The sequence below is a fragment of the Ascaphus truei genome, unplaced genomic scaffold, assembly GCF_040206685.1.
Source record: "Ascaphus truei isolate aAscTru1 unplaced genomic scaffold, aAscTru1.hap1 HAP1_SCAFFOLD_1322, whole genome shotgun sequence".
NCBI classification, from domain to species: Eukaryota; Metazoa; Chordata; class Amphibia; order Anura; family Ascaphidae; genus Ascaphus; species Ascaphus truei.
In genome coordinates this window covers 42,501-57,416 of record NW_027454199.1, presented here as the reverse complement: position 1 = coordinate 57,416, position 14,916 = coordinate 42,501, and the positions used below count along the sequence as shown (strand labels likewise).

The following is a 14,916-nucleotide window of genomic DNA, read 5'->3' as shown; positions in this document are numbered from 1 at the left end:
CTACACACAGCTCTCTCCCCCCCCTCTACACACAGCTCTCTCCCCCCCCTCTACACACAGCTCTCTCCCCCCCCTCTACACACAGCTCTCTCCCCCCCTCTACACACAGCTCTCTCCCCCCCTCTACACACAGCTCTCTCCCACCCCCTCTACATACAGCTCTCTCCCCCCCTCTACACACAGCTCTCTCCCCCCCCTCTACACACAGCTCTCTCCCCCCCTCTACACACAGCTCTCTCCCCCCCTCTACACACAGCTCTCTCCCCCATCCCCCCTCTACGCACAGTTCTCTACCCACCCCACCTCTACACACAGCTCTCTCTCCCACCCCCCTCTACACACAGCTCTCTCCTCCCCACCCCCTCTACACACAGCTCTCCCCCCTCTACACACAGCTCTCTCTCCCACCCCCCTCTACACACAGCTCTCTCCCCCCCACCCTCCTCTACACACAGCTCTCTCCCCTCTACACACAGCTCTCTCCCCCCTCTACACACAGCTCTCTCTCCCACCCCCCTCTACACACAGCTCTCTCCTCCCCACCCCCCTCTACACACAGCTCTCTCCCCCCATCTACACACAGCTCTCTCTCCACCCCCCTCTACACACAGCTCTCTCCCCCCCACCCCCCTTCTACACACAGCTCTCTCCCCCCCCTCTACACACAGCTCTCTCTCCCCCCCCTCTACACACAGCTCTCTACCCCCCACCCCCCTCTACACACAGCTCTCTCCCCCCCACCCGCTCTCTACACACAGCTCTCTCCCCCACCCCCCTCTACACACAGCTCTCTCCCCCCCCCTCTACACACAGCTCTCTCCCCCCCCTCTACACACAGCTCTCTCCCCCCCCTACACACAGCTCTCCCCCAATACACACAGCTCTCTCCCCCCCTCTACACACAGCTCTCCCCCCCTCTACACACAGCTCTCCAACCCCTCTACACACAGCTCTCTCCCCCCCTCTACACACAGCTCTCACCCCCCTCTACACACAGCTCTCTCCCCCCTCTACACACATCTCTCTCCCCCACCCCCCTCTACACACCGCTCTCTCCCCCCCCCCTCTACACACAGCTCTCACCCCCCTCTACACACAGCTCTCTCCCCCCCCTCTACACACAGCTCTCCCCCCCCTCTACACACAGCTCTCTACCCCCCACCCCCCTCTACACACAGCTCTCTCCCCCCCACCCGCTCTCTACACACAGCTCTCTCACCCACCACCCTCTACACACAGCTCTCTCCCCCCCTCTACACACAGCTCTCTCCCCCCCCTCTACACACAGCTCTCTCCCCCCCCTACACACAGCTCTCCAACCCCTCTACACACAGCTCTCTCCCCCCCTCTACACACAGCTCTCACCCCCTCTACACACAGCTCTCTCCCCCCTCTACACACAGCTCTCTCCCCCCTCTACACACAGCTCTCTCCCCCACCCCCCTCTACACACCGCTCTCTCCCCCCCCCCTCTACACACAGCTCTCACCCCCCTTTACACACCGCTCTCCCCCCCCCCCTCTACACACAGCTCTCTCCCCCCCTCTACACACAGCTCTCTCCCCCCCCCTCTACACACAGCTCTCCCCCAATACACACAGCTCTCTCCCCCCCTCTACACACAGCTCTCACCCCCCTCTACACACAGCTCTCTCCCCCCCCAACTCTTATCTTCTCTCTCCTCCCCCCCCATCACCTTCATATAACCCTTTCCCCACCCCCTGTAATCTCTCTCCACCCCCCTACCCCATCTCCTTTAGAACACCGCTCTCCTCCCCCTCACAACCCCCGCCCCTCCCCCCCCTCCCCTCCTCACCTGTACACTTGCTGCCCCCGTCCCTCTCCTCCCGCCCGCCTCCGCAGGCGCACTCCCCCGCCGCCGGGCCGGCCCACTCCCCGTCCTCCCGGCAGTACATGGAGGGGCGTCTCGCCGCGTCGTCGCCTCCGCCCCCTCCACGCAGCTCCCCTCCGCCGACACCACCAGGCCCTCCGACACCGTCTCGGGGAACCGGGCCAGAGACGCCACCGTGCCGGGGCAGAGGCGGTAATACACGCGCACCGCCAGCAGCGCCATGCACGCCCCCTGGTCCTGGAACGCCAGGTAGAAGCCGGGCGAGGTCAGCGGCCCCAGGCGCAGCGTCTTGACGTTGGTGCGGCTGGCGCCGCCGCCGCTGCCGCGGGAGGACGGCCGGGCCAGGAAGTCGGCGGCCACGGTGTCCACCTTGACCCACGGGTTCTCCATCCAGGGCGGCGAGTGCTCGCTGGCGGCGTCGGCGTCGGACTGGTAGTAGTAGAGGTTGAAGGTCTCCTTGCAGGAGCGGCCGGCGCGGGGGAGGGAGGCGCACTCCAGCACGTTGAAGGTGACCTCGGCGTAGGCGCGCCGGGCGGGGCCGCGGCGGATGTAACCAGTGCGGAGCCAGTTGTTCTGGCCGGGGAGGTGGGCGTTGCAGATCTGGTGGGTGCGGACGGGCGTCTGCTCTTCGTCCAGGCGCTAAGCTCCTCCCACTGCGCCGGGGAGAGACGCGGGGTTAGAAAGTGTGGGGGGGGAGGAAGTCAGGAAAGGCGGCAGGAAGTGCTGTGTCGGGTACTCAATCACGCCGCTAAGCTCCTCCCACTGCGCCGGGGAGAGGCGAGGGGTTACGATGGGGCAGGAAGTCGGGGAAAAGGCGGCAGGAAGTGGTGTGTCGGTGGCACATTGTGCAGGACGCATCGGGCTTCTGCCATTGGATTGGAGGGGAGTCGGAGGGCGGCAGGAAGTTGTGAAAAGGCGGGAGGAAGTTGGGGGAAATGACACAGGAAGTTGGGAAAATGACACAGGAAGTTGGGAAAATGACACAGGAAGTTGGGAAAATGACACAGGAAGTTGGGGAAATGACACAGGAAGTTGGGAAAATGACACAGGAAGTTGAGAAAAGGCGGGAGGAAGTTGGGAAAATGACACAGGAAGTTGGGAAAATGACACAGGAAGTTGAGAAAAGGCAGGAGGAAGTTGGGAAAATGACACAGGAAGTTGGGAAAATGACACAGGAAGTTGGGAAAATGACACAGGAAGTTGAGAAAAGGCGGGAGGAAGTTGGGAAAATGACACAGGAAGTTGGGAAATGACTCAGGAAGTTGGGAAAATGACTCAGGAAGTTGGGAAAATGACACAGGAAGTTGAGAAAAGGCGGGAGGAAGTTGGGAAAATGACACAGGAAGTTGGGAAAATGACACAGGAAGTTGGGAAAATGACACAGGAAGTTGAGAAAAGGCGGGAGGAAGTTGGGAAAATGACACAGGAAGTTGGGAAAATGACACAGGAAGTTGGGAAAATGACACAGGAAGTTGGGAAAATGACACAGGAAGTTGAGAAAAGGTGGGAGGAAGTTGGGAAAATGACACAGGAAGTTGGGAAAATGACACAGGAAGTTGGGAAAATGACACAGGAAGTTGAGAAAAGGTGGGAGGAAGTTGGGAAAATGACACAGGAAGTTGGGGAAATGACACAGGAAGTTGAGAAAAGGTGGGAGGAAGTTGGGAAAATGACACAGGAAGTTGGGAAAATGACACAGGAAGTGAGGTGATTTGCTACTTGACAAAAATCGCTCAGCTTCTATCATTGAGCCGGGGGGGTGGGAGAGAGGGGAGAAAGGGGAGAAAGGGGAGAGAGAATGGGGGAAGGAAGTTATGTAAGGGAAGCAGGATGTGGTAGTTTGCTACAGGCCGCTCCACTCATGTGGCCAGGATATGGAGAGTGTTAACACATGGGCAGGAAGTTGTGTTTGGGTGGTAGGAAGTTGTATGCACCAAGCTCCTCCTACGACGCCGACATATGGAGGGGGAGAGGGGTGGGTGGGGGAGAGGGGTGGGTGGGAGGGGGAGAGGGGTGGGTGGGAGGGGAAGGGGTGGGTGGGGGAGGGAAGGGGTGGGTGGGGGAGGGAAGGGGTGGGTGGGGGGGAAGTTAAATAGAAAAAGGAAGTTGGGAAAACGTTGGCAGGAAGTTATTAGTTTGTTCAGGCACCTAAGCTCCTCCCACAACAGCACAGCGGTTAAAGGGTTCAAGTGGAATAAAGTTGAGTACAGGCGGCAGGAAGTGATGTAAAGATCGCTCATCTTCCAAGCAGCTGATCCCCTCGGGGGGAAGAAAGAGGGAGAGTTAAAATGAAGACAGGAAGTCGGACATGATTGGCAGGAAGTCGGACATGATTGGCAGGAAGGCGGACATGATTGGCAGGAAGTGGGACATGATTGGCAGGAAGTGGGACATGATTGGCAGGAAGTGGGACATGATTGGCAGGAAGTGGGACATGATTGGCAGGAAGTGGGACATGATTGGCAGGAAGTGGGACATGATTGGCAGGAAGTGGGACATGATTGAGAGGAAGTTTAAAATATTGAAACTTTAGGTATATGCAAGGGCCAGGAAGTAGTATGCAGGACACATAAATATGTATACAGAGGCAGGAAGCGGTATGCAGGACACATAAATATGTATACAGAGGCAGGAAGTAGTATGCGGGACACATAAATATGTATACAGAGGCAGGAAGCAGTATGCGGGACACATACATATGTATACAGAGGCAGGAAGCAGTATGCGGGACACATAAATATGTATACAGAGGCAGGAAGCAGTATGCAGGACACATAAATATGTATACAGAGGCAGGAAGCAGTATGCGGGACACATAAATATGTATCCAGAGGCAGGAAGCAGTATGCAGGACACATAAATATGTATACAGAGGCAGGAAGTAGTATGCGGGACACATACATATGTATACAGAGGCAGGAAACAGTATGCGGGACACATACATATGTATACAGAGGCAGGAAGCAGTATGCGGGACACATAAATATGTATACAGAGGCAGGAAGCAGTATGCAGGACACATACATATGTATACAGAGGCAGGAAGCAGTATGCGGGACACATAAATATGTATACAGAGGCAGGAAGCAGTATGCGGGACACATAAATATGTATACAGAGGCAGGAAGCAGTATGCGGGACACATAAATATGTATACAGAGGCAGGAAGCAGTATGCGGGACACATACATATGTATACAGAGGCAGGAAGCAGTATGCAGGACACATAAATATGTATACAGAGGCAGGAAGCAGTATGCGGGACACATAAATATGTATACAGAGGCAGGAAGCAGTATGCGGGACACATACATATGTATACAAAGGCAGGAAGCAGTATGCAGGACACATAAATATGTATACAGAGGCAGGAAGCAGTATGCGGGACACATAAATATGTATACAGAGGCAGGAAGCAGTATGCGGGACACATAAATATGTATACAGAGGCAGGAAGCAGTATGCAGGACACATACATATGTATACAGAGGCAGGAAGCAGTATGCGGGACACATACATATGTATACAGAGGCAGGAAGCAGTATGCGGGACACATAAATATGTATACAGAGGCAGGAAGCAGTATGCGGGACACATAAATATGTATACAAAGGCAGGAAGCAGTATGCGGGACACATAAATATGTATACAGAGGCAGGAAGCAGTATGCAGGACACATAAATATGTATACAGAGGCAGGAAGCAGTATGCGGGACACATACATATGTATACAGAGGCAGGAAGCAGTATGCGGGACACATAAATATGTATACAGAGGCAGGAAGTAGTATGCGGGACACATAAATATGTATACAGAGGCAGGAAGCAGTATGCGGGACACATACATATGTATACAGAGGCAGGAAGCAGTATGCAGGACACATAAATATGTATACAGAGGCAGGAAGCAGTATGCAGGACACATAAATATGTATACAGAGGCAGGAAGCAGTATGCGGGACACATAAATATGTATACAGAGGCAGGAAGTAGTATGCGGGACACATAAATATGTATACAGAGGCAGGAAGCAGTATGCGGGACACATAAATATGTATACAGAGGCAGGAAGCAGTATGCGGGACACATAAATATGTATCCAGAGGCAGGAAGCAGTATGCAGGACACATAAATATGTATACAGAGGCAGGAAGTAGTATGCGGGACACATACATATGTATACAGAGGCAGGAAGCAGTATGCAGGACACATACATATGTATACAGAGGCAGGAAGCAGTATGCGGGACACATAAATATGTATACAGAGGCAGGAAGCAGTATGCGGGACACATAAATATGTATACAGAGGCAGGAAGCAGTATGCGGGACACATAAATATGTATACAGAGGCAGGAAGCAGTATGCGGGACACATACATATGTATACAGAGGCAGGAAGCAGTATGCAGGACACATAAATATGTATACAGAGGCAGGAAGCAGTATGCGGGACACATAAATATGTATACAGAGGCAGGAAGCAGTATGCGGGACACATACATATGTATACAAAGGCAGGAAGCAGTATGCAGGACACATAAATATGTATACAGAGGCAGGAAGCAGTATGCGGGACACATAAATATGTATACAGAGGCAGGAAGCAGTATGCGGGACACATAAATATGTATACAGAGGCAGGAAGCAGTATGCAGGACACATACATATGTATACAGAGGCAGGAAGCAGTATGCGGGACACATACATATGTATACAGAGGCAGGAAGCAGTATGCGGGACACATAAATATGTATACAGAGGCAGGAAGCAGTATGCGGGACACATAAATATGTATACAAAGGCAGGAAGCAGTATGCGGGACACATAAATATGTATACAGAGGCAGGAAGCAGTATGCAGGACACATAAATATGTATACAGAGGCAGGAAGCAGTATGCGGGACACATACATATGTATACAGAGGCAGGAAGCAGTATGCGGGACACATAAATATGTATACAGAGGCAGGAAGTAGTATGCGGGACACATAAATATGTATACAGAGGCAGGAAGCAGTATGCGGGACACATACATATGTATACAGAGGCAGGAAGCAGTATGCAGGACACATAAATATGTATACAGAGGCAGGAAGCAGTATGCAGGACACATAAATATGTATACAGAGGCAGGAAGCAGTATGCGGGACACATACATATGTATACAGAGGCAGGAAGCACATAAATATGTATACAGAGGCAGGAAGCAGTATGCAGGACACATAAATATGTATACAGAGGCAGGAAGCAGTATGCAGGACACATACATATGTATACAGAGGCAGGAAGTAGTATGCGGGACACATAAATATGTATACAGAGGCAGGAAGCAGTATGCAGGACACATAAATATGTATACAGAGGCAGGAAGCAGTATGCAGGACACATAAATATGTATACAGAGGCAGGAAGCAGTATGCAGGACACATACATATGTATACAGAGGCAGGAAGCAGTATGCGGGACACATAAATATGTATACAGAGGCAGGAAGTAGTATGCGGGACACATACATATGTATACAGAGGCAGGAAGCAGTATGCGGGACACATACATATGTATACAGAGGCAGGAAGCAGTATGCAGGACACATAAATATGTATACAGAGGCAGGAAGCAGTATGCAGGACACATACATATGTATACAGAGGCAGGAAGCAGTATGCAGGACACATAAATATGTATACAGAGGCAGGAAGCAGTATGCAGGACACATAAATATGTATACAGAGGCAGGAAGCAGTATGCGGGACACATACATATGTATACAGAGGCAGGAAGCAGTATGCGGGACACATACATATGTATACAGAGGCAGGAAGCAGTATGCGGGACACATAAATATGTATACAGAGGCAGGAAGCAGTATGCGGGACACATAAATATGTATACAGAGGCAGGAAGTAGTATGCGGGACACATAAATATGTATACAGAGGCAGGAAGCAGTATGCGGGACACATACATATGTATACAGAGGCAGGAAGCGGTATGCGGGACACATACATATGTATACAGAGGCAGGAAGCGGTATGCGGGACACATACATATGTATACAGAGGCAGGAAGCAGTATGCGGGACACATAAATATGTATACAGAGGCAGGAAGCAGTATGCGGGACACATAAATATGTATACAGAGGCAGGAAGCAGTATGCGGGACACATACATATGTATACAGAGGCAGGAAGCAGTATGCGGGACACATAAATATGTATACAGAGGCAGGAAGCAGTATGCGGGACACATAAATATGTATACAGAGGCAGGAAGCAGTATGCGGGACACATAAATATGTATACAGAGGCAGGAAGCAGTATGCGGGACACATACATATGTATACAGAGGCAGGAAGCAGTATGCGGGACACATACATATGTATACAGGGGCAGGAAGCAGTATGCGGGACACATAAATATGTATACAGAGGCAGGAAGCAGTATGCGGGACACATACATATGTATACAGAGGCAGGAAGCAGTATGCGGGAAACATACATATGTATACAGAGGCAGGAAGTAGTATGCAGGACACACACATATGTATACAGAGGCAGGAAGCAGTATGCAGGACACATACATATGTATACAGAGGCAGGAAGCTTTATAGGAATTACCTGTCCTTCCACTTTGGGATAAGTTGTCCACTTCAGATCTGAGGTCTCCAGCTTGGTGTTCATGAGGGTGACTGCGGGGGAAAGAGAGGGAACATTAGTGTGATATCCCAACCCAACACACAGTGTGTGTGAGGGGGGGAGGCTGGCACTGCCGCTGCCCGCGCTGTACCTGTGCTGTGTATACATGGTGTAGTAGTGTGTGTGAGGGGGAGGCTGGCACTGCCCGCGCTGTACCTGTGCTGTGTATACATGGCGTAGTAGTGTGTGTGAGGGGGAGGCTGCCGCTGCCCGCGCTGTACATGTGCTGTGTATACATGGTGTAGTAGTGTGTGTGAGGGGGAGGCTGGCACTGCCCGCGCTGTACCTGTGCTGTGTATACAGGGTGTAGTAGTGTGTGTGAGGGGGAGGCTGGCACTGCCCGTGCTGTACCTGTGCTGTGTATACATGGCGTAGTAGTGTGTGTGAGGGGGAGGCTGCCGCTGCCCGCGCTGTACATGTGCTGTGTATACATGGTGTAGTAGTGTGTGTGAGGGGGAGGCTGGCACTGCCCGCGCTGTACCTGTGCTGTGTATACAGGGTGTAGTAGTGTGTGTGAGGGGGAGGCTGGCACTGCCCGCGCTGTACCTGTGCTGTGTATACATGGGGTAGTAGTGTGTGTGAGGGGGAGGCTGGCACTGCTGCTGCCCGCGCTGTACCTGTGCTGTGTATACATGGTGTAGTAGTGTGTGTGAGGGGGAGGCTGGCACTGCCCGCGCTGTACCTGTGCGGTGTGTACATGGTGTAGTAGTGTGTGTGAGGGGGAGGCTGGCGCTGCCGCTGCCCGCGCTGTACCTGTGCTGTGTATACATGGTGTAGTAGTGTGTGTGAGGGGGAGGCTGGCACTGCCCGCGCTGTACCTGTGCTGTGTATACATGGTGTAGTAGTGTGTGTGAGGGGGAGGCTGCCGCTGCCCGCGGTGTACCTGTGCTGTGTATACATGGTGTAGTAGTGTGTGTGAGGGGGAGGCTGGCACTGCCGCTGCCCGCGTTGTACCTGTGCTGTGTATACATGGTGTAGAAGTGTGTGTGAGGGGGAGGCTGGCACTGCCCGCGCTGTACCTGTGCTGTGTATACATGGTGTAGTAGTGTGTGTGAGGGGGAGGCTGGCGCTGCCCGCGCTGTACCTGTGCTGTGTATACATGGTGTAGTAGTGTGTGTGAGGGGGAGGCTGGCACTGCCCGCGCTGTACCTGTGCTGTGTATACATGGTGTAGTAGTGTGTGTGTGAGGGGGAGGCTGGCACTGCCGCTGCCCGCGCTGTACCTGTGCTGTGTATACATGGTGTAGTAGTGTGTGTGAGGGGGAGGCTGGCACTGCCGCTGCCCACGCTGTACCTGTGCTGTGTATTCATGGTGTAGTAGTGTGTGTGAGGGGGAGGCTGGCACTGCCCGCGCTGTACCTGTGCTGTGTATACATGGTGTAGTAGTGTGTGTGTGAGGGGGAGGCTGGCACTGCCTGCGCTGTACCTGTGCTGTGTATACATGGTGTAGTAGTGTGTGTGGGGGAGGCTGCCGCTGCCCGCGCTGTACCTGTGCTGTGTATACATGGTGTAGTAGTGTGTGTGAGGGGGAGGCTGGCACTGCCCGCGCTGTACCTGTGCTGTGTATACATGGTGTAGTAGTGTGTGTGAGGGGGAGGCTGGCACTGCTGCTGCCCGCGCTGTACCTGTGCTGTGTATACATGGTGTAGTAGTGTATGTGAGGGGGAGGCTGGCACTGCCCGCGCTGTACCTGTGCTGTGTATACATGGTGTAGTAGTGTGTGTGAGGGGGAGGCTGGCACTGCTGCTGCCCGCGCTGTACCTGTGCTGTGTATACATGGTGTAGTAGTGTGTGTGAGGGGGAGGCTGGCACTGCCCGCGCTGTACCTGTGCTGTGTATACATGGTGTAGTAGTGTGTGTGAGGGGGAGGCTGGCACTGCCCGCGCTGTACCTGTGCTGTGTATACATGGTGTAGTAGTGTGTGTGAGGGGGAGGCTGGCACTGCCCGCGCTGTACCTGTGCTGTGTATACATGGTGTAGTAGTGTGTGTGAGGGGGAGGCTGGCACTGCCCGCGCTGTACCTGTGCTGTGTATACATGGTGTAGTAGTGTGTGTGTGAGGGGGAGGCTGGCAGTGTGTGTGTGTGTGTGTGAGGGGGGAGGCTGGCAGTGTGTGTGTGTGTGTGTGTGTGTGTGTGTGTGTGTGTGTGTGTGTGTGTGAGGGGGGAGGCTGGCAGTGTGTGTGTGTGTGTGAGGGGGAGGCTGGCAGTGTGTGTGTGTGTGTGTGTGTGTGTGTGTGTGTGTGTGTGTGTGTGTGTGTGTGTGTGTGTGTGTGTGTGTGTGAGGGGGGAGGCTGGCAGTGTGTGTGTGTGTGTGTGTGTGTGTGTGTGTGTGTGTGTGTGTGTGTGTGTGTGTGTGTGTGTGTGTGTGTGTGTGTGTGAGGGGGGAGGCTGGCAGTGTGTGTGTGTGTGTGTGTGTGTGTGTGTGTGTGTGTGTGTGTGTGTGTGTGTGTGTGTGTGTGTGTGTGTGTGTGTGTGTGTGTGTGTGTGTGTGTGTGTGTGTGTGTGTGAGGGGGGAGGCTGGCAGTGTGTGTGTGTGTGTGAGGGGGAGGCTGGCACTGCCTCTGTCCTGTGTACATATGCCGATAAGTAATGGAAAGCTGAGATAATGCAGAATAAATATTTACCGATACGAGACGGCGTGTCTGGGGTTCGGGTGACGCGAGGAGGAGGTTGGGGGGGTGACAGTGGCGCGCTCTCCCCCCCCCCCTGGTATATACACGGAGCTGTATACAGGGGACAGGTGTAGCTGTATACAGGGGACAGGTGTAGCTGTATACAGGGGACAGGTGTAGCTGTATACAGGGGACAGGTGTAGCTGTATACAGGGGACAGGTGTGGGTGACAGAAGGGAAAGTGATTTGAAAGTTTTTATCTTATCAGATAGGATGGGGGCCAGCGCGGGGTTAATACTTCACAGAACACAGAAAGTGCGTGTATAAGTGTACGTGTGGGGGGAGGGGTATGTGTGTGTGTGTATATATATATATTCCCATGCTGTGCTTTAGCAGCGAGCATTAGCTTATATGGGCTCCATGTAACAATGGTTTTTCAGGCAAAAGGTGACACTGTGTGCTCATTTGCATGTCATTTCCCAGAATCCCTTGCTGCAGTGGGAGCACTGTATGCTGGGAGATAATGGTGAAAGGCGGGGCTGCATGTCATTTCCCAGAATCCCTTGCTGCAGTGGAAGCGCTGTGTGCTGGGTGATAATGGTGAAAGGCAGGGTTGCATTTCATTTCCCAGAATCCCTTGCTGCAGTGGGAGCGCTGTGTGCTGGGGGATAATGGGAAAGGCGGGGCTGCATGTCATTTCCCAGAATCCCTTGCTGCAGTGGGAGCACTGTATGCTGGGAGATAATGGTGAAAGGCGGGGCTGCATGTCATTTCCCAGAATCCCTTGCTGCAGTGGGAGCACTGTATGCTGGGAGATAATGGTGAAAGGCGGGGCTGCATGTCATTTCCCAGAATCCCTTGCTGCAGTGGGAGCGCTGTGTGCTGGGGGATAATGGTGAAAGGCGGGGCTGCATGTCATTTCCCAGAATCCCTTGCTGCAGTGGGAGCGCTGTGTGCTGGGTGATAATGGTGAAAGGCGGGGCTGCATGTCATTTCCCAGAATCCCTTGCTGCAGTGGGAGCACTGTATGCTGGGAGATAATGGCGAAAGGCGAGCTGCATGTCATTTCCCAGAATCCCTTGCTGCAGTGGAAGCACTGTATGCTGGGGGATAATGGTGAAAGGCGTGACTGTATGTCATTTCCCAGAATCCCTTGCTGCAGTGGGAGCACTGTATGCTGGGTGATAATGGTGAAAGGCAGGGTTGCATTTCATTTCCCAGAATCCCTTGCTGCAGTGGGAGCACTGTATGCTGGGTGATAATGGTGAAAGGCGGGGCTGCATTTCATTTCCCAGAATCCCTTGCTGCAGTGGGAGCACTGTATGCTGGGTGATAATGGTGAAAGGCGGGGCTGCATGTCATTTCCCAGAATCCCTTGCTGCAGTGGGAGCACTGTATGCTGGGTGATAATGGTGAAAGGCGGGGCTGCATGTCATTTCCCAGAATCCCTTGCTGCAGTGGGAGCACTGTATGCTGGGTGATAATGGTAAAAGGCGGGGCTGCATGTCATTTCCCAGAATCCCTTGCTGCAGTGGGAGCACTGTATGCTGGGTGATAATGGTAAAAGGCGGGGCTGCATGTCATTTCCCAGAATCCCTTGCTGCAGTGGAAGTGCTGTATGCTGGGTGATAATGGTAAAAGGCGGGGTTGCAGACCTGCCTAAGACATGTGAATGTGCTCACAAGTGAATATATATATATATAATGTGTTACTGACTCCGTAGGCTGGAACAGGGAATGGTGCACGGGCCGCTCATAGGACAATGCTTCGCTGGGGGGGAGCTGCAGTCAGTCCACAGAGAGTTAATCTCCTCAGGGGGAGAGAGCAGCAGCTGAAGACTGATTAATCAGGGGCTGGGCTCCTCAGCGAAACAAGTGTTTTAAAAGACACAGGAAGCTGCTATACAGGGAGACAGCTTTACTCCACAGAGAGGGGAAGTGAAAGTTCTCCCAGCCGGGGAGAGTCTGGCTGTTATGGACCCCAGGACTGAGGGAAGCCGGCCTGCGGGGTCCAGGTGGGAACCACACCCAGGATAAAGACAAGGACAGACAGATAAGCAAAAACACTTTACAGGCATACCGCGCATTAACGTACACGTATATACATACATACCCCGCATTAACGTACACATATATACATACATACCGCGCATTAACGTACACATATATACATACATACCCCGCATTAACGTACACATATATACATACATACCGCACATTAACGTACACATATATACATACATACCGCGCATTAACGTACACGTATATACATACATACCCCGCATTAACGTACACATATATACATACATACCGCGCATTAACGTACACATATATACATACATACCCCGCATTAACGTACACATATATATATACATACATACCGCGCATTAACGTACACATATATATATACATACATACCGCGCATTAACGTACACATATATACATACATACCGCGCATTAACGTACACATATATACATACATACCGCGCATTAACGTACACATATATACATACATACCGCGCATTAACGTACACATATATACATACATACCGCGCATTAACGTACACATATATACATACATACCGCGCATTAACGTACGCAATGGGACCGGAGCATGTATGTAACTATGTAACACAGGCATACCCCGCATTAACGTACGCAATGGGACCGGAGCGCGTATGTAACTATGTAACACTGTATTGTTGTGTGCAGAGACTGTGTTACCTTGTTCCATGTTTTGGCCTGGGAACCAGCTGAGCTGGCCACGCCGTTGGTGAGGGCGAACGCTATGGGGTAGTTAGCTTTCCCTAACGGGAATAGGTGTTAATTTCCTATAGTTTATTATGACTTAAAGGGACAGTACCCGTTATGTTTATTTGTTTGTGGCTAATACACCACTTCAGTTAAAGCTTGACACCGCATCTAGCGTCTTACCGACCCTGCCGCGAGGCCGTCCTGCCACAGGATATATATATATATATATATAAATATACACACACACACACACACACACACACACACACACACACACACGGTATATGTATATTTTCACACTTGGCCATTATAACAATTATTACACTGTTATTTGCCCTCGGCCCTGTCAGTGTGTCTTTGACACAAACTCTCATACAGACACGCTCTCTCATATAGGCACACACTCTCTCCCTCATGCAGACACACATACACACTTTCTCATACAGACACACACTTTCTCATACAGACACACACTTTCTCATACAGACACACACTTTCTCATACAGACACACACTTTCTCATACAGACACACACTTTCTCATACAGACATACACTTTCTCATACAGACACACACTTTCTCATACAGACACACACTTTCTCATACAGACACACACTTTCTCATACAGACACACACTTTCTCATACAGACACACACTTTCTCATACAGACATACACTTTCTCATACAGACATACACTTTCTCATACAGACACACACTTTCTCATACAGACACACACTTTCTCATACAGACACACACTTTCTCATACAGACACACACTTTCTCATACAGACACACACTTTCTCATACAGACATACACTTTCTCATACAGACACACACTTTCTCATACAGACATACACTTTCTCATACAGACATACACTTTCTCATACAGACACACACTTTCTCATACAGACACACACACATTTTCACACACACACACACACAGATTCTCACACAGACACACACTTTCTCATACAGACACACACACACATTTTCACACACACTTTTCTT

General features: G+C 51.7%; 1 protein-coding gene and 1 long non-coding RNA gene across 2 annotated transcripts in view; both read right to left on the bottom strand.

Annotated features, from left to right (window-relative positions):
* Nucleotides 1-1,816: 1,816 nt before the first annotated feature.
* LOC142475672 (ephrin type-B receptor 4-like) lies at nucleotides 1,817-2,491 on the bottom strand (the record flags this gene model as incomplete). Its single annotated transcript, XM_075581447.1, has 1 exon — nucleotides 1,817-2,491. A coding segment is annotated over one exon (675 nt), but the record flags the coding sequence as incomplete, so codon positions are not given.
* Nucleotides 2,492-2,592: 101 nt separating this feature from the next.
* LOC142475671 (uncharacterized) overlaps nucleotides 2,593-14,916 on the bottom strand; it is a 37,874-nt gene continuing 25,550 nt past the window's right edge. Inside the window, exons 2-3 of the long non-coding RNA XR_012791077.1 lie at nucleotides 8,469-8,539; nucleotides 2,593-2,614 (exon numbers count right to left, since the gene is read on the bottom strand). This is a non-coding gene — a long non-coding RNA (uncharacterized LOC142475671). The remainder of the gene's footprint in view (nucleotides 2,615-8,468; nucleotides 8,540-14,916) is intronic.